This window comes from Sebastes umbrosus, chromosome 16 (assembly GCF_015220745.1).
Source record: "Sebastes umbrosus isolate fSebUmb1 chromosome 16, fSebUmb1.pri, whole genome shotgun sequence".
Lineage (NCBI taxonomy): Eukaryota > Metazoa > Chordata > Actinopteri > Perciformes > Sebastidae > Sebastes > Sebastes umbrosus.
In genome coordinates this window covers 17,515,622-17,536,211 of record NC_051284.1, presented here as the reverse complement: position 1 = coordinate 17,536,211, position 20,590 = coordinate 17,515,622, and the positions used below count along the sequence as shown (strand labels likewise).

Genomic DNA, 20,590 nt, shown 5'->3' with positions numbered 1-20,590 from the left:
AATCAGTGTTCTCAAGGCCGGAAGTGACTTCCTTAAGTAGAAATGAGCAGCAATAGTATGGAGGACAAAACCTGCCAAAATAAATAAATAACTCATTAAATGCAGCACAAATAATATTAAAAGTAAATGTAGCCAATAATTCATTAATAAAATGTGGCATATATTGATATTTCTGTTTCAATTTGTTTAATTTATTTATCTTTGTATTAATTCCCTTATTTATTTACTCTTCCATTTAATTTTCCCTTTTATTATTTATGTATTCATTTTTAAATTGATTTTATTTATTATTATTTTTGCATGAATTTTTTATTTATTCATTTATTTTTGCATTTATTTATTTAAATGTATTTAATTTTATTTGGATTTTGGCAGGTTCCATCCTCCATACAAGCATTCACAATCCTCCATTGGATTAGCCTAACACTCAAATTCATAGAAAGAAATGTAACCCTAATTCAGATGCTCTCTGTAAAACACTTCATAATGTCACAACCTATTCTATTTTTTCTTCTTTATGCGGTCTCTTCTTTCTCTCATCTTATTTTTTCTCTTTATTTCTGTCTTTTATGCCATTGCAATGGAAGACAGTACGTGCACACTTTAAAATAGAATAAAATTAGGGTTTGAGTCACTGATCTACATCAAAGAAAGCATCAATGCCGTTCTTTTATCTGCCTCCATTCAGCTGTTTGCCTGCAATGAAAGAATCACATACTTCTTTTTACGTGACACTTATTTATACACTGCGCCGCTCTTTCGTCATGCTCTGTGTAAGCCTGTGCGTCGCTCCTTCCCTCCCTAAATTAAAGATGTTGTAAACACACCACAGCCTCTCCCTCTTTGGAAACTCTCGGGAACATCAGAGGGGTCCCTGGGTCTCTTACGTCTCTCCTGCTGCTTACGGCTGCGTCGGCTCCTCTGGGCAACCGCCCAATTGGCTGGGAGTCTGCTGCCCTGACCCTGAACCCTGTATACGAGGGGTTAGCCAAGGGCCAGTGCAAGAGGCTGAGGGTGGGTGTGGTGGTGGAGGTCGGGATGGGGGGCGGCGGGGAGGGCGAGACAGCTATTAAACAACAACAGAGGAAGGCCCATCAGGATGTGTCTTTTATAGCTGGCTGGTACTTGAAGGCATCAAACCCCACTCCCACAGATGAGAGGCAGGCAGTCCAGCCAGCAGATGAATCCTGTAAGGGTGGAAATGATGGGGTCAGGGTTTTTACAAGGTCAGGACGAGGTTAGTGGAGGGGCAGGGACCCAGTAATCCCTCCTTTTCAGTCTAGGACATTGAATGTCTGTAAGCTCCTTCACACCAATACCCTCACACAGTTCTTAACATGTTAAAACCGAAAACAAAAGTTCAACATGTTGAGAAATACCCATATTTGTTCGCTTTCTGAGAGTTAGATGAAAAGATCGATACCACTTTCACGCCTATACTGTAAATATGTAGCTGGAGCCAGCTGGAGCCAGTTAGCTTAGCTTAGCATAAAGACTGGAGACGGGGAAACAGCTAGCTCGAATATGTCAAACTGTAAACAACAGCTCTAAAGCTCACTAATTAACACACTACATTTAGTTAGTTTAATACATAGAAAAAACTAAACAATCGTCAAAGCGATAATTCGTGGTTTACGGATGGTTATGTGCTGGACTGGATTAACCCTAACCCAGCAGTTGCCAGGCAACTGACGGAGACTCCAAGAAATTACTGAAAAAAATAAAGTGCACATAATATCCCCTAGAAAACAGGGCATTGTTATTATTTACGTTATGGAGTGCTACAGGGATGATGTATTTTTGTAGGCCAACCAGGAAGTTAGCTTCGCTCTGGTTCCCTCAACAAAAAGCCAATGGGATTTTTCCATTGGGTTTTGGATTATCACAGAAAAGAAGTTCTGTGGCAAACAAATGTTTATGATACTTACACGTTTTATTCAGCAAAATAATCTCCACAAATGAACACCACGTTTATGATTTTTGACGTGTAAATGCAATCGCCAGAAGTAAAAACAATCATGGACGTGTCGGTGTGATGACGTTTAGTAGTTTCACCACTTGTTAGCGACTGCCTTTTTTAAGACACTTAAAGGCTTCAAAATCCACAAGCGGAGTATTTATTGATGTATTTTATGTCGTAGAGCAAAACATTCAAATCTCTTCTGCTCGTGTTAACCACAGACCTTAATTTAGGCATCTAACTAAAAACCCATTCAAAAAACCCATTGACTTCCAGACGAGGGAACCGGATGTGTTGAAATGCATAACTCATTTCTGGGTTTTAGTGCTCATTCCTATAGCACTCTATTACGGGCCATATTCCAAAGCACCACATACGGTTTTAGAATGATTTATCATTGCATAGACTTGATATTTTTAATCTATGAAAGTGATACTTTCGTCACCTTCATTTTTTACCAGTGTTTTGAAAGCTTCTTTGGTGCATTTCATGTACTGTATGACAGTCCACTGCCAAAAAATGCCTGGATTTATGTCGCCAGAAAATCAAACCCAGAAGACAAACTATAAGCAAACATGGATGTTTTGAAAGGAAACATGTGATTTGGGTCATTTTTTATTCAAAGCATTGCTGTTTGGCAGCCAATAGTGAAAGTCACACCATATGGGAAAGTCTTGATGGTATGTTCAGTGACACTGTTGATTTTCATTCCGCAGTGAAATATATGGATCTTAATAATCAATCTTAAAACTTATGGCATACTTTGGATAATGTCCGGTACTTGTGTAACATCTACATAATTTAACCTACATATCCAACCAACAAAAGAAAATCCATGAATCCATGCATCACTATCATCATCATCACCATCCTCCAGATGACCCCATCCCACTCACACCTCTTACCCCTTCACAACCCTTCAACCCTCCAACCTCTCCTCCCCAACGCCGTCTCGTTCCTTGTTTTATTTTCATTACAACCCTCCTGCGGGGACTTGAACTTGTTGCCCCGCCTGAACTGGGGTGACAGCTCACTAAATCACTGCCTTTTAGTGGTGCTACCCCCTTTTTTATACACTTTAATCACCAGACTCCAGTAACCGGGAATATTGGACTCAGTGTATGGAATTCTCCCCATAAAAAGAGAAGGCAGAGGCCACTGATGTGCTTCTCATGGCGAGAATTCATCTTGTACTCGCTGAGACGGTGGTGGGGAATTGATAGAGGCGGAGGCTCTCTCTTATGGGTGACAATCAATTGCTCAGGATCAACAGGTTTTAGGCCGTAAACTTGAGGCCATCTCCCATCTTGCCGACAGTTTCTCATGTGGCGATGGCGGCGTTAATGCTGGTGGGAGGCCTTGGATTTTGTTTGTTATTTATGGTTAGTCACAGGTTTAGAAATGGTTCTGAATGATCGGAGGCTATCTTTCACACTGGGCCCGTCACAGCTCTAAAACGGTTAACCCCCTGTGTACACACTGTGGATAGGAAGTGTAGAAAGACAAGAAAGACTATAAAGTAATGTGGAAAAGTTTAGTTTTAAGAAACATATTTTAATATACAAATTGATCCCTTATTGGGTAAGACTCCACAAATCCAATACTTCTCATCCTTCTCCTCCTCTGCTTGTCATCATCATACACAGTACATGCTTTGATCAATCCCTTTTCTCAATGCTCATCCCTCCCCTGTCCTCCTCCTCCTCCTCCTCCTCTCCCTCTATTTCATCTCCAACCCAGCATTAATCCTTATCCTCCCTAAGGAAGCCCACTTCGTGCAGCAGCGAGGGTATTTAGAGCCAGTGTTGACATTGGACAGCACGTTAGACAAATATCCCCAACTCAAAAACCACAAGACAAATGGCAGACCCGAGCTCGCTGTGTTCTGGCAGTGAGTCTGCTGGTCTGGCTCGACTGTGGCCAGTTATTCAGCACAGGTGACGTCTTACTGCAGGGGAAAAAAAAACTGACCGCCGAGGAGGGTAGGTGGATAGATGAAAGAAAATGTGGGGGCAGAGTAAAGAGAGGGAGAGATGGATAGAAAATGAAAGGGAAGAAGAGACGTGATTGATGCTGAAAATGAAAGAAAGAAAAGCAGAATGTTTTTGGATGGCATCATCAAGAAAAAAGGTTAAACATACAGCATTAATACTTTGTCTGTGGCACAAATGTTGTGGTGATGCTTGATCTTCAAATGGAAGAAAAAAAAACTAACATTACTAAATCATTTGTCCCCAGAGACTATACAGTACGTGAAGGGGTTTTTGGAAAACCTCAGCCGACACCCACAGACAACCAGGTGGTGGCTTTGATTATGGGTGCACATTACATCATTTCAAGGTGGAAACAAACACGCGTACCCACACACAGACAGCTCTCACACGCAGACAGAGGGCCCTGTGACTGTGACAAGCTATCTACACGCACTCAACACATTACCACACAGCAACACAAGCACCCACACAGGCACACTCTTCAGAGATATGGGGCCCGTTTTGACAACCGCCAAGTTGACTTGGCATTGGTCGGACCGGAGCGATCCAAGAAAAGCAAAGCGGACCCACGAGAGGGCTGGGGCTTTTGTGTTTGTGGAGTGTCACACTTCATCACGAGGGAAACCCATAACAGGCCCAGGAAGACCTTTGAAGCTGTGGGAGGGGTGTGTGGGAATCGCCTCTGTGGCTACCTCTGATGTCAACTCCAATATTCTGATTGCAGGCTATTTCCTGGATTAGGATTGTGTTTGTCGGCTGAGAGGAAAACTGTCCGCGGATTGTATATCAGAGAGCAGACGAGCTAATTATACCAACCCACCAGACAATTTAAGGATTAAAAAGTATTTTCACCAACGTTCACCAACCAGCTCAGTTACAATATTTGTTTATCAGTCACGAAGCAAAGCAAGAAGTGATCATTTTTAATGTATATTAACATATCACAGAGAAGATGTGAGGAAAGAAAAATAATCATCACTTCTAGTTTGTTTTATTTTGAAATATAATATCAATCTAATGATTTTATTTAAAGGAACAGTGTGTAAAAATTAGGGGGATCTATTAGCAGAAATGGAATATGATATTAATAACTATGTTTCCTCTAGTGTATAATCACCTGAAAATAAGAATCGTTGTGTTTTCGTTAGCTCAGAATGAGCCGTTTATATCTACATATGGAGCGAGCCCTCTTCACAGAGTCCGCCATGTTTCTACAGTAGTCACGAACGGACAACCAAAACACTGGGTAGTGTCTGGAAAGTAACCCGCAAATTGTGAAATCTGATCTGAGATCAGCAAAAATTTGCAAAAACTCTTGCGAAACGCGCAGCCTGACAACCTACCCTCACTTTAACTATTCGAGAGATCAAAGCCTAACCATCTCGCGAGAGTTTCTCCAACTTGCGGGTTCCCTTCTAGACACAACCAAAACACTGGTTCTATATTGGAGCTATTTGCATTTTCGCGTTTTCGCGTTTTTCAAGTCGCCCACCGTATTCTCCTACACGCTTGGCACCTCGCCTCTAGATGCCGCCAAATCCTACACACTGCACCTTTAAGAAATGTGTTTGCATATGCTATGAGTTAATGATGCTTTTCATTATGGTTTGACCATACAGACAGGTACATATGTGTGGTTTTGTCTAATGCAGCTACAGGCTAAATGTCCAGTGGTTTGGATCACTAAAGGGGGGAGAGTGTCTCTGTAAACCATTAGACTAAAGATCCTGTATATAGAACAGCGTTTGGCAGCAGGGTCAGGTGATAGCCGTGCGTGCTGTTTGCTTTGGCTGCTTCATAATTAGTGGAATGGTGGCGTACTGTAATGGACCACATCCTTTTGGCTGGAGCTTCACAGGGCTCAACCACTGAAGCCATAATTTGATTCTGGGGTACTGGAAGCAGGGCAAGACAATTTCAAATCAAGGAGAAATATTCAGGAAATGACATTTGTACTTAAGGATGGTTGGTTTGTACTTCTGGGAAGTTTCATTTCCTGCAGAGTTGGATAAGTCAGAGAGGGATTTATTTTTGTATTCATTTTGAAAATCCTGATTCATGTATAAAAAATCCTCGTTGAGACTCTCACTTGTTGTATATATTTGTATCTCCAGATTAAAAATGATTAAAGGTAGAGGTTTAACAGTTCAGTCAGCTCGCAGGATAGTATGATACACAATACGTGGTTCATGATTTGGTTGGTTGGTCCGCCACTTTGGTCCAGACTGAAATATCTCAACAAATACTGGATGTATTGCCATGACATTTTGTAAAGACATTCGTGGTCCCCAGAGGAAGAATCCTACTGACTTTGTTGATCTTTTGACCTTTCCTCCAGTGCCACAAGCAGGTTGACATGTCTGGCTTTTAGTGAAATATTTTGCCAACTATTGGATGGATGGCGATACAATTTGTTACACATATTCATGTCCCTCTCAGGATAAATTGTAATAGCTTTAGTGATCCCACGACTTTTCATCCAGCCCCACCATTAAGTAAAAAATCAATTTGTTTAGTACTTTGGTTTATGACCTGTAAAACGAATGACATTCCCATCAGCCTCAGCTGTACTTTGTGTTTACTGCTAATGAGCAATTTGTTAAACTAAGATGACTAACATGTCTAAACAATCAGCATGTTAGCATTGTCATTGGGAGCATGTTAACATGCTGACATTAGCCTTTAGCTCAAGACATCACTGTGCACTGATTACCGCCTCACAGAGCTGCTAGGATGGCTCTAGTCTTAGTCTTGTTTAATAATAATAAAAGAAGTCCACATATTAAGACCAAATTTCTGAACTCGGTTAGACATTCTCCAAGTTGGCCACAAAATGTTTTTTTTTATTTCTTGTTATCAAATTATTCTAAACAAAAAACAATACCTATACTTATATTTTCCATTATGCATATCATCATATATTAGAGATGTGAAATAATGTAACAGCCTTAATTAAACGGAAGCCAAATCAAATCATGTTGGGTCAAGATATGAGACATAAATAAATCGGCACCACTTTCAAATGGCTCTGAGAAGCACTTTTTTGAAGCAAAGATATTTATTATTTTGATGACCAAATAATAGTTATCAGCAAAATTATCTCAGGGCTTTCACAAAGGAGCAGCAGCTCATGAGGCAAGTCATTTTTCTATTCTAATGCTTTATGTAGCTTAGAAGCCAAATGGAAGGAGGGTAAAAGCCAGATTTTCATTGGGGGATTTAGAGAGAGAGAGAGAGAAAAAAAAACTCAATTACTGTTTGCAGACTGGGGCTGTTGTTAAGGACGATGCCATGATCAAACACAATTTGGATCAAACCACGACTTTATTTCACATTCTCTCACATTTCCAATCAAGGACCGATTAGCCTCAGACATTAATGAGCCTACTAATCCATTTGGGCCCCTCGTGATAACAGTTAATTGTCTGTAAAAATGTGTACAGATCCCCGTTTGGGTTGTTTACTAACTGATTTGGATGTGGTTAGGCCCTAAAGAGGTATCATTATGTTGATAGTTCTTTGGAAAATGAGCCCCTGATGGAGGCAACACCAGAGTGGAGTAGAGTTAAGAATACACAGGACTGCTTTCAACCGTTGCTCACTTGAGTGCAAATTTATCACTATCTTAAGATAACATTTGGCTGTCATCAACCCTCATTGGACTTCATCTATAATTAGCATGACTTTTCTATTTTACTCAGTACATCATAGCGAAGGATATTAACATATTTTACATGAACCTCTGACATTTAGAGAGACAGTGATTTGCACTGTAAGGTCCAGAAAAAAAAATCCAGTAACTGGACAACCAGATGTTCCATGCAAACATCTTAATTTGGCATCCCTCATGTCCTCTGCTTCATGTCTGTGGCTTAGTTGAAACTTAAATCCAAATTACAGTAAAATACAAATCCAATTTGTGTTCTGCATCAAGTCAGAATAGCAATTGTACATTGGCTTGAGTTGTAGCAGAAAGTCCTGTTTGACATCAGTTACTAATGTTTACTTAAATGAGAGGAAATTGGGATTACTGTGACAAAGTTTGCTGCTCACATTCCTTTATGTCATAGAAAAAGGCTCTCTCACAGAATGTAGTAGCCTAGTTTGAGTAAGTGTCTAACCTAATATCTTGGACAATTTAAAAACTGGTCAGAAACAAAAAGGAAGTATCAATATGGAGGGTAAACTATGGAATTTGTACTACTACATTAGATCTGTTTTGTAGATACTTTTCAATGTTCACATCAAAATGCATGTAATAGCTCTTTGTCAATTATTGTATTGCATTCTAAAAGTTATCAGATAACTATAGTATATTGCTACAGTTGTTTGTCATCATTTTTCTGAAGTTCATTCTTGACATGAGCAAATTGTAAACATTGTCAAATGGCCAGTACGTCTGCATTACAATAGAGTAAAACACAATATCAATGAATAGCACTAAAACACCCAGTTATTATCATAGATTGTATATAAGAAGTGGACGTAGTCATCGTAACGTCACCCATTGGTTTGTGGATTGACGTTTTGAAGCCTCGAGTTCGGCACTTTGGCCGTCGCCATCGTGTTTTTTTGCAACCAGAAGTGACAGGAGAGGGTGGAGCTAAGTACAACCGAATGCTTAATAAGAAATTTTTAAGCGACCAAATGCACTGTGAAAGGGTTAGAGTTGTGAGACGAAAATGCAGACAACTCCCAGACCAGTCAACGCCGTAATAGCGATCTGTCAATCACAAGGTAGCCATGCCCTAAAGCATACCCTGCTTTATCGTCTATTTTACTCTAAATGGAACCATTATTTACTAATTGAACATCATGCTGTATTGAAGAAGACTTGAAACTAGCGATTGAGACCATAAACTCATGTTTACAATGTTTATTGAGGTAATAAATCAAGTGAGAAGTAGGCTCATTTTCTAATGGAGTTCTCTCTAATCAGACTTCTTTTTGCAACCAGATTTAATAACCAGTTTAATAGACTTCCGCATTGGCTTCACTTTTCACCCAGAGGTTGCCCACTGGTTATAATACTACTAACATAACTGTTGTCATTAAGATTAACATTTATTGGTGTGATTTTTTTTCGTTATTTTTCGTACATTCAACCATGACAACATTTTAAAACGATAAAGTTTTCTTCAAATTGTGCCTGCTTACTGCTGCAAGTCAAAGAAGTAATGTTTTTATTATCATGAAACTTAAACTTCAAGCTTTTATTCTGCTGACATCATCAGCAAATGTTTTGCAGATACACCACTTCTCCTATTCAGAAAGAAGTAAACATGATGCACTGTGCTACTGTGCAACACATGTACTTGCTTTGTCATGTTGTTGAAGGGACCACAAGTGTGTACGTGTGTATGTGTGTTTGTATTCTGGCCACTCAGCGTTGCAACCTTGGCTGGCCTGTTCTGACACTCAATTTATCGTCTTGTGATTTGAGGCCTTAGTTTCTCATTACACCCAAAGTTTTTGTGTCCTTGTGTGACAAAAATTAGTTTACGTGTCTGTGTAAATCACCTGTCATATGCACATGCTCCTTTAAGGAAAGGCCAAGGGTGTCATTTGATTCCTGCTGCCTTGCTTTCATATTTATGCGTCTCATATTCACGTCCGTTGGCTGTGTCTCGGTTGGGCTATCCATCAACACTTTTTATCCCCATCGCACCAACAATACGGACATAAAACGCTCTTTTACGTCGGCAAAAAGCTGCCACAAATAAAACCGGAACAACACACCTCTTTATTTGTCTGGGTAATAAAGTACATAAATTAAAACTGATAAGTGACAACATTTGCATGAGTCATATCCTATGGGCCTGGGGTTTTAATGGAAATGACCAGAGGCAGTGAAGCCGTATTATAAAGTATAGCCCACAAAATTGGAAAACATAGGTGATGTATTAATGAGTTTACAAAGCTGAGGGACAACCAGACCCGGGGGGATGTGTGTCCTGCTCTCTCCAAGACAAGGCCATTTTTCAAACCACCATGTCAAAGAAACATTTTGAACACTATATCAGTCATCCTGTCAAATGAAATGTCCAACACTTGTGAAATATTCATTTTACAAATGTATTTGTAGTTTGTTGTCATGGTGCATGTATTATATTTTGGTTCACCTGCTCAGGGACTGAGGATAGATATGATCTGTCCAGTAAGATATCTCAATAAAATACATCAGACTTCATGGAAGTTTATAGTAGCCGCATCAGATAATAAAATACTAATGGTCTATGTTGAATGAACTAGAATTAATTAATACTGTAAATGAAGAAATAAGGAAACAAAGGAACAAAGAGGAAGGAAAATACATAATTGAAAACATTCATCTTTTATTTATTCACTTTTTCGTAAAGTTAGGAATGACAAAAATAATCATATTGAATCATAGATGTGTACTTAATGACGAGCATATTCATCCTTTAGAAAAGTGATCCCTGTTCTCAGTTTGCACAGCCTGCACCACAACACAAATGATGCTCATCTGTGGGTTGTAGATTTTGCCATATATTCAGGATGAATAAAACAAAAACCAAACAAAAACAAAAAAGGGAACCTAGTTAAAAGCAATGGGATGAAGAGACGTCTCTCTCAATTTTGTACGCTCAAACAAAATCAGTTGCCTTTAGCCTGCTTAGGGGTAGAAGGTGAGGGAAGCACACAAAAGCAGTGCAATTATTCTGCTCTGGCACAACAACAGAGAGCAAAAAGAGCATCAAAGGCTTTCCTCTGAGCAAAATAGGGCTCCCTCAGAGGAAAAGCGCAACCTGTGTGTGAATACCAGTGCATGGACTTTTGGTCCTCTCTTGAGACACAAGAGGCAAAGGATGTGTGTCAGTGTCAGTATTAAAGTTACATTGCATATCCACTTCGATTACGTTACAGTATAGTAATATTGGTAGTTTATTTTTTTTAAGTTTGCTTAATATTTGGTAAGTTTATGAGAGCTGAACAAATAAAATATAACATTTAACATACAAAATGTCCAAAAAACACATTTTTTAATGTATCACATGTGAAATGTGTTTCATGAAATATTACATGTGAAATTGTTGCTTTCACGTGTGATGTCTTCTTGCATCTTATTCACATTTAACATGTGAAATAAAAATGAAAATAAAGCACATGTGCACACATGCACACTGGGCCTGCCTACATGGTTGTTTGTGTATGCTGTTGTATTTGCGAATAAGAAAAATAGATTATTTATGTCTATTTTTTTTTTTACATTTATTTTATTTGTATTCAATATTATTGTGATTATTATAACCATTATTTATTATTACCTATTTTAGTTTTTTATGTTTTTTAATTACTTCTTGTCACCAGTTTGTCTTTGTTTATAGTATAGCCCTAGTAATTTGAACACAATTTTTTTTAATTTATTTTTTTATTTGCACATATATAAAACTGCACAAAATCCAGTCATTGAAAAAAAAACAAGAAATGTGTCAGGACAGGTCAAAAAGCCACAGGCTTATACAAAGGACCTCCCCCCAATCCCAGGAGAAAAGGAGAAAGGAAAAAAGGAAGAAAGATCTAAACTAACATAATTTTAAAAATACAAAAAAAGTTAAACAACAAGAAGTAAACAAAATGTGCAGAAAAACCTAACCAAACAGTGGAAAACAATCCAATAAAAACAATGAAATACATACAAAAAACAGTACAGAAAAAAAACAAAATATATCTAAACATATCAAAACATAATTAGACATCATGAATTAAATATGATGATAATTTCCTTTTAAAATGTTCTAAGGATAACGAGCTCTTGATAACGTGTATTTTTGGTGTTCCATATTTGTACACCACAATATCTGAGGGAGTACTGGCCATGTTTTGTTTTGTAAAAAGGCAGGTGAAGATGATTAACCTGTCTAGTATTATGTGAATTAATTTGAGGATTAGAGAAATTGCTAAACGATGATGGTAGAGAAGAAGGCAAAAACATATATTTATATATAAACACACATATCTGATAAATATGTATGTCATAAACTGAAAGAAGAAGCAGAAGAATTAATTCACTTTTTTTTACTAAAAATTCTAAATTATTATTCTAATATTTTAGCTTTGAACAATCTGTCAATACTGAACTTAATTATGGCCATGCCTGTTAAAAAACAAAACTTACATTTGAATCTAAAATAAAGAGAGAAAAATGACAAGGATAGGGGATTTTCTATCAGGCATATTAGAGGGCAACTCGGCATACAGAGGAGGGTCCTTTAACAACCCGGAAGTCTAGCTCTCACATGTTGTTGTGTACATGCACCGGTTGCTAAGCACAGTTGTCACGTTGTGTACCGTTATAGCCAATACTTTAGATGTCATTAGTCTCTTGAGCATAAAATAAGAAGATGAAAGTAGTCGCGTTGATAAGGTAACCGCGCTTCTTTGCTGTAACTCTCTCGCAGTTCATTCATTGATGCTTTTACTAACATGTCAGTAGTAAATCTCAGATGGATTGATGTCAACAAACGATGGATAACTTGTTCCTATGAAGTGTAAAGGTGTTGCACTTCGCCTCTGACTTTGTTGAAAGCCAGAATATACAATGTCGCTTGTAGAAATCCAAAGTTATCGACTATAAAGGTGTTGAAAACCAAGAGTAGCACATAGAAGCTGACTTACTGTATGATAGAGACTGTTTAGAATAAAGCAGGTGTCAGCAACCTGCAGCTCTTCAGCTCCTCTCCAGAGGCTCCCTGTGGATTTATAAACATGGAAATGAATAACTGTTTTTTGTTTACATTTTCATTTGTATTTATCATTGTTGTAGGTCTATGGTATGATGGAGTATTAGGGACACATTGAGGAAAAATAAATAAATCTGAGATTTCGAGAATAAAGTCAGAAGTTTAAGAGAAAAAAGTCATAGTACTATGAGAATAAATATTATAACGTAGTAATTTTACGTGTTATTTTCTTTTTTTCTCGTAGAGTTATGACTTTATTCTACTAAATTTATGACTTTATTCTACTAAATTTATGACTTTTTTCTTGTAAAGTTATGACTTTATTCTCGTAATATTACGACTTTTTTCTCCTAAAGTTATGACTTCTCGTAATATTACAATTTGTTTTCGTAAAGTTGTGACTTTATTCTCGTAATATTACGACTTTTTTCTCGTAAAGTTGTGACTTTATTCTCGTAATATTACGACTTTTTTCTTGTAAAGTTATGACTTTATTCTCGTAATATTACGACTTTTTTCTCCTAAAGTTATGACTTCTCGTAATATTACAATTTTTTTTCGTAAAGTTGTGACTTTATTCTCGTAATATTACGACTTTTTTCTCGTAAAGTTATGACTTTATTGTCGTAATATTTTGACTTTTTTCTCATAAAGTTGTGAATTTATTCTCGCAATATTATTAATTTTTTCTCATAAAGTTATGACTTTATTCTCGTAACATTATGACTTTTTTCTCCTAAATGTATTACTTTATTCTCGTAATATTACGACTTTTTTCTCGTAAAGTTATGACTTTATTCTCGTAATATTACGACTTTTTTTCTCGTAAAGTTATGTCTTTATTCTCGCAATATTATGACTTTTTTCTCCTAAATTTATGATTTTATTCTCGTAATATTACGACTTTTTTCTTGTAAGTTCTGACTTGATTCTCGTAATATTACGACTTTTTTTCTCGTAAAGTAATGACTTTATTCTCGTAATATTACGACTTTTTTTCTCGTAATATTACGACTTTTTTTTTCTCGTATAGCCAGATTGTTTGTTTTTTTGTTCTGCCTAAAATGGCTCTTTTGATAGTAAAGATTGCTGACCCTTGGAACAGAGCATCCTCAGTGTAGTAAATGCAGCCACAAACAGGTTCTTCATCACTGATTATTAATGCTGCTGCTGCATCACATTCCCACATGATAATGCATTGGTCTGCATCTTAATGATTCAAACACAGCTCTTTACCTCTCTGTGCCTATTTATTTCTCATGCTGTGTTCCAGTGGGGGCAAAGACAGCTGCTACAACATGATGCAGTGTGTCGCTGCTGGGCACCAGATCGTAGCTCTGGCCAACCTCCGTCCTGCTAACACAGGTGAGGAGAAGATGCGCTGCTGGGGGTTTATGTGATCTACAGGGGCTAGCTGGGCTAAATGGGCCAGCCAGCTGCATTTCTGCAGACCAAAAAAACTAAGAACTGTACACAGTGAAAGTACTGCAGAACTTTATGTACTGTATATCCCACAGGAGGGTTGTAGCATAGATAGATAGATAGATAGTAACTTTATTGATCCCGAGGGAAATTCAAGTTTCCAGCATCACAGTTCCATAGTGCAAAACATGTTAGTAAAAAGGCAGTCAAAGAGTTAGTAGTGCAAAGTGCAAAGTACAAAAAAATATACTAGATATAAAAATACAAGGAGATGAAGAAAACTGTTAAAGTTGAATATAGTTCAGGGTAACAGCTGTGAAACAGGACTATTAAAAAAGTGAATATAGTGCAGAAGAGACTGTTAAAAGTGAGTATAGTGCAGGGTAACTCCAGTAGCTTAGTCTATGAAAGTGCACATGCTAGCTGATATGCTATGGTTTAGAGCTGCATTAGGTGATTAGTTGATCGATAATCAATTAATCATTAAAGTAAATTTCAAGCAACAATGCCTAGTATGATGGTTCCAGCTTAACTAACGTAAACATTTCCAGATTTTACCAGTCTTACATTTTAGTACATTGAAAATCTTGGGGGTTTGATCACTTTGTTAAATATGATGCTAATTTTTTGCTATTTTTTTTATGTTTTACAGACCAAACAACTAATCGATTAATTAGAAAATAATTAATAATTATAATTGAAAACTTTTACCAAACTTAATATCATTCAAAATTTCATTGTGACTGATGCTTGTTGGAGTTCCATTTTTATTTCATTATAGCTATCATTATTTTAAAAGGTTTGTTTTGTTTCATTTTTACATTTTTCAAAGTGAGACTTTTATTTAATTCTTTTAATTTGATTTAATTATTTAATTTAAACATGTTTATTTCTTTATTTTATTCTGGCCACTTGGATCTTAATGTAACTATCAGTTTTTCGTTTTTCAACAGGTCAGGCAAGCCCCTCGCAAGCCAGTAGTTTTAGCCGTCTATTAGCATATTGTGAATTGCTTAAATTGTGAATGTCATAGTCCTCCTGTTCATTTATGTAGTCTGTTGTCTATAGCTATTATTTATACATAATTTTGTTAACATCTGAAATTTGCTTGTGCATGTTTGTTCACCCCTAACTATTTCCAAAAACTTGCAACTTCACATACTCAGTATTACTGTTTGTCAGACACATGATCAATGTCTTATCACCAGACATTGGGCTAAATATCTTTTCGTCCATGCCACAGATGAGTTGGACAGCTACATGTACCAGACAGTGGGCCACCAGGCCATAGAGCTGTATTCTGAAGCCATGGATCTGCCCCTGTACAGACGCACCATCCAGGGCTCTAGCCTGGACACCAGCAGAAACTACAGTGTGACAGAGGGGGACGAGGTGGAGGACCTGTATGAGCTGCTGCACCTCGTCAAGGTAGGCCTCTCTGTCCCCACCATTAGTGAGAAATAAAGGATTTTTTATCAACTTAGCACCGCGTTGGTCTGCAGAGTGGACGCTACCTGACAGTTAGGTTTTAACCCAGGTCCTCATTTTACTAGTTTATTTATTTTCATAAGTTATACTTTCATCACTAACAGTTACTAATACATCAAACAATCTGAAGGATATTGTATTGCTGTATTTACTTGTTATTATCATTCCAATTTGAAGTACAAACAAGTACAAACTGCCATATATTGAACATATAGGACCCAAGCAGACTTGTAGCAACAACTGTTGATAAGCATACCAACAATTGACTTGCACCAATTTTAATGTGATTAATTAAAAAAAAAAAAATGTTTTGGACATTTCATACGTCAAATGTTATATTTTATTAGTTCAGCTCTCATGAACATGCACCTGCCAAACTTAAAGGTGTTAAATTCAAAATTCAGAGTATTAAAGGACCAGTGTGTAACAATTAGGGGATCTATTGGCAGAAATGGAATATAATATTAATAAGTATGCTTTCTTTAATCACCTGAAAATAAGAATCGTTGTGTTTTTGTTGAGATTCAGATTCTACACACTGCACCTTTACTATAGCCACAAACAATTCACTGTAATGCAATCTAAAGATATAATGGAGTCATTTCTACCTGAGCAGAGAATGAAGTCGCTCTCACGCTCTCTGTGCTTTATTTACATAGCCGAGCCGGCCACACATGCATTTTAGTCCATGTGAGTCTCTCTGTTGTACCCCACTGGCTAGCTAATGGCCGCCGCTCTGCACTGTGCTCATACGGTGGTTACTGCTGTTAACGCTGTCCCGACCCACGGCGTCGTCGCGAAGGCATAGCGCCCACCCTCCAATTCCCCCCAGGTAAACATTGTTAACTCTGTCAGCACTGTTGCTGTTGTTTGCACTGTTCGTGCTTTTAGCATCGTTAGCTGCTACCTGCCGTCTCAGCCGTCTTCATGTTGAGAGCTGTGTGGAGGCAATAGGAATTCTCTGAATTCCATATTGAGCACCTTTAAGTCCAATATTCGGATTTAGAAAAATATCTTGGTCTTTTTGTCTTTCTAAATATTCCGTTTTCTTCACCAGCTTTTTGTTTGCTTGGCTTTTTTTCCATTTCGTACTGGGCAGATACAGTACAATCAGATTGAATAATCCCTTTCTATAATTTCAATTTAAAAGGTATAATACATGCACAGACATGCACATATACATAGTCACAATCCTACATATGCACAAATGTATATATTATAAAAAAACAACTGCACAGGGGGTGTAGGAAGCCGGGTGGTTTTGCAAGACTTCTTCGAAAAACAAACAAATTACATCAATTAATAAAGCATCTGACGATAAATCATGAATTTAAAAAAATCCTAATTATATTTTCACTCATGATATAAGAGGCTTATGAAATATAGAGTGAATGTTATTCAGAATAGTAATATAATACACCATAATTATGTGAACTCACCATTGCAATGCTTCATTGAGCATATACAATAGTCATCGTTTTGACTCCTTGCCACCACTGACACATGCTTGACTGCTTTTTTAGTGAACAAGCTCTCAGAGCACTACTAAACTTCTCATCTCGGCTAAGGTTCATGACATATGTCACACTGTTGAGATGTTTTACAAGTCATTCTCTGTGGATTCAGAGTCACTTTGTAGCCCATCAGCACCGTCTCAAAGAGACCCTGCTTGTCTAGTTCCATCTGGCCCGCTGTACACTAACAGTCCTTAGCACCTATTGTAAAGTGCAACCACGCTGCTCAGTAGATTAAAAAGCTATGTTAGTGCTTTTAGCCTGTCTTATTTAGTATGTCTTGATTTCACTTTCAAAGTGGAGTAAGTTTTCTTTTCATCTTACTCTGGGAAAATAGTGTGCCCGTTGTATCAGTTAATCAAAGTTTGATGTGTGAAGTTGGAGAGAGGTGCCCTTCAACAACTGGCTTCACAGGAAAAATCCCATTCTTTTTTTTATCTCACTTGACAGAAGATCAGATACAAAAATTAATCACCAAATTAATATTTCATCAAATACCACTTTTGCCCGGACGTTGAGAAAATATTCATTTGATGCCAAATTATGTATGAGACCTCGGTGGTCTGATGGGGTGCGGGGTGGCTGACTGACAGCTTCGAGACAACTGCGCGTGTGTTTAACACACCACTGGCACCGCCTGCCTACCTGACCGCCTGCAGCCATGAGGAAGCTACCTGGACGCACACTTCAACAGCTCTCCCCGCTGTCAGCGCAAACAGGGTGTGGGATTGATCCTGCGTTACACTTTTTCCCCCCACACAACCTCTCATTTTAGCTTGCAGCATCAAAATTGTAGAGCTTCTTATGGGATGGTGGATAGGAGTTTGTTGTTGAGCTGGGAGTTGGCTTGACGTGGTGTAAATGAGAGAGGGGGGGCGGGGGGGTGCTTGGTTAGGTCTGTGTGGAGACATGTTCATCCGGAGCTGAGGGCTGCTCCAGGGCCCCTGCATGTCCGCACACGGCCTGGGTGGCAAGGGCCAGTCAGCCTGCCTCGGGGCGTTTCGCGCCCTCTGCCTGACTTTCTTTGTCGTCTTCTGTATAAATCGCAGAGCTTTACACATACATGAGAAAGCTCTTGTTTGTGTTTTCCTTCACTGTCACGCAGTCCAATTTCTGTTTTTTGGGCTCCCGTGAGTATTCACAGTCAAATAGTGGACATTTCTCTGGTACGTGATGCTATATACCACCTCTGCCTGTGGTCAGGGCTCTAATTGCAAAAGGCTGCTAATTTCCCATTTCCAGGGCTTCTCTGGTCTGACCTCACCAGTCAAACAGGCCATAGATCAGGGCGGTTGGACTCCCATGGGGCCCTCGCGGGCTAGCAGACCTCCAGTCGTCTCCTCGTTTAGCCCTCTCACCATCATCAACAGACCTGCACCATAAACAACAGGCTTCCTCTCTCACTCTCTCACTGAGTGATGTCAACCATAAGAATACAACTTTCTTATCTCAAATTTCAAGTTACTGCTCTCTGAAGTTTCTTTTTTAGCATTCTCACTAATCGGTAGGTTTACTTACTTGTACCATTTGTAGTAAGGATGCACCGATCCGACTTTTTCAGTCCCGATAGCGATACCTGGGCTTTGGGTATCGGCTGATACCGAGTACCGATCCGATACCAGTGTAATTAAACGGCTGTATGCCTCACTGTGTGGAAGTCACTGGGATGTGTAAGGAAACATCAGACTTGACTTAAACATTGTTTTCCTAACTTTGTAAAACAAAATGTTACACATGAATACATAGATAAAATAACATAAATTTACTGAAGTGTTATTTATTATTAAAATAATAAATCACATCAACAACTTGGCAAAAAAATCTTCAAAATTAACAGGAATTACAATTATGGTGTAGCAACAAATTGGTCAAAACTTAAGCAGGAATTAATATTCCAATATAGTACGTATATAAAGAATTGAATTGAATATATCATATGTCACCGATATCCGATCCGGTATCGGTGCATCCCTAATTTGTAGCACATTGTGAAGCATCTCAAATATCCCCTAAAAAAGTTATGGATTATGGTCGCATTCAGTTATGTTCAACACCTATACCTGGTTTACTAAGTATTTTTTCCACCATAAAGTTTGTGGTGTTGTTGATTAGTGAAGAAAGTGATAGAGGGGGGAGAGAGAGAGAAAAATAACACTTCTTTTGAAAATGAGCTGTTAAATCACCCTTGCTGGAAAGAACAGTTTTAGCATGATAAAAAAAGTGCTCTGTTTGGAAAGTGTGATATTTTGAAAGATTCTTTCTAGCAGTTTGAATTAATTAGAAGTTACAAGATTATATTTGGCAAATGACACTTGAGCATAGATGAAAGAATTTTTTTCTTCTCAGATCCGGAGTTGATGAGTTTTAAGTGGATATTCTTCCCTCCTCCTCTTCCTTTTTGCAGTTCTGGCAGCAGACCCGTAGCATGAGCCAACAGTGCCATCTATGGGTCGTTCCCAGAAGCTGACACTCTCTGTACACTTTGGCCTCTCTCGGAGAATGTTTGGAGCTTTTCAAAAGATTCAAAGGAAGAGATCATATTCTTCACAACCATTGTTGATGGAGGGAAAAAAAGTCCAATTATGATAGAAAAAAAGTGAGCCGTCCATCCTCTGGCAGTAGTGATAATGGCAGAATGACAATGTGGCCCTATCCTTGGCCCCTTTGCTCTCATCGCTGGCTGTGTATGGCAGTGCGTCTTTGAAGTGTGTAACCTGATAGACATGCGCGCCACAGCGTACCCCATCCCATCCCGCTAGGTGCTGATCTTTGAACCCGCTCTTTGAGGGGGAGAAATAACAGTTTTGTAAGCGGCGGGGGGGATCGTTCACTTTTTGCACATCTATGGGTGTATTTTTATGGAATAGGTGACGTCCTTGTGTCCTCTGAGAGTCTTCAAAGGCAACCCTAGAATACAAACATTATTTGAAAAGATATGAGTATAACATTTTGATTTGGAGTTTGTTATTTATGTCCTTGTTTGTGTGGATTAAGAAATTGGATTCTGTGTGTCCATACTTCATGTGTGTGGTTGGGCTGCTCTCCTCTGCTGTGATCCGCTCTGATGTGTGATACAGATCAGCAGTGTCAGTCACCCCTGGCTGTAACGCCAGTCCCCCCCGAAGGCCTGCAAAAAACCCTCATATTAGTCATATCACATCCCTCAAGTCCTTTATCCTTCGCTCTGTGCTCTGTGACCTGACACAGTGGCTCTTTATGCCCCGTGACCCTGCTTGTGTGTGTGTGTGTGTGTGTGTGTGTGCGCGCGTGCACTCGTGTGTTCAAGGTCAGGTCAAATCGGGCCTCTGTTACATGATAACAGGTCTATCTCTGTTCTCCTTGCACACCTATGCCTCTGTTTTTTTTGCCCCAGTTTGCCTTCTTTCAACACTTACGGTAGAAAGAAGTAATGCTTTCTTCCATATACACTCTTTTTCTCTCTGCCAACTACAAACTACGAGGTATTTTGTATTTTTTTTTTAAGTTATTTTTTTGGGGGCATTTTCC

General features: G+C 38.5%; 1 protein-coding gene across 3 annotated transcripts in view; it reads left to right on the top strand.

Annotated features, from left to right (window-relative positions):
• dph6 (diphthamine biosynthesis 6) overlaps positions 1 to 20,590 on the top strand; it is a 244,844-nt gene that overhangs the window by 166,871 nt on the left and 57,383 nt on the right. For 2 of the 3 annotated variants that reach the window (XM_037746189.1, XM_037746188.1), the window contains exons 4-5: positions 13,933 to 14,024; positions 15,325 to 15,509. In XM_037746189.1, the coding sequence (XP_037602117.1) occupies positions 13,933 to 14,024; positions 15,325 to 15,509 (277 nt within the window). Of the gene's footprint in view, positions 1 to 12,197; positions 12,344 to 13,932; positions 14,025 to 15,324; positions 15,510 to 20,590 lie in introns of those variants that run through there. The other variant, XM_037746190.1, reaches the window with a different exon arrangement.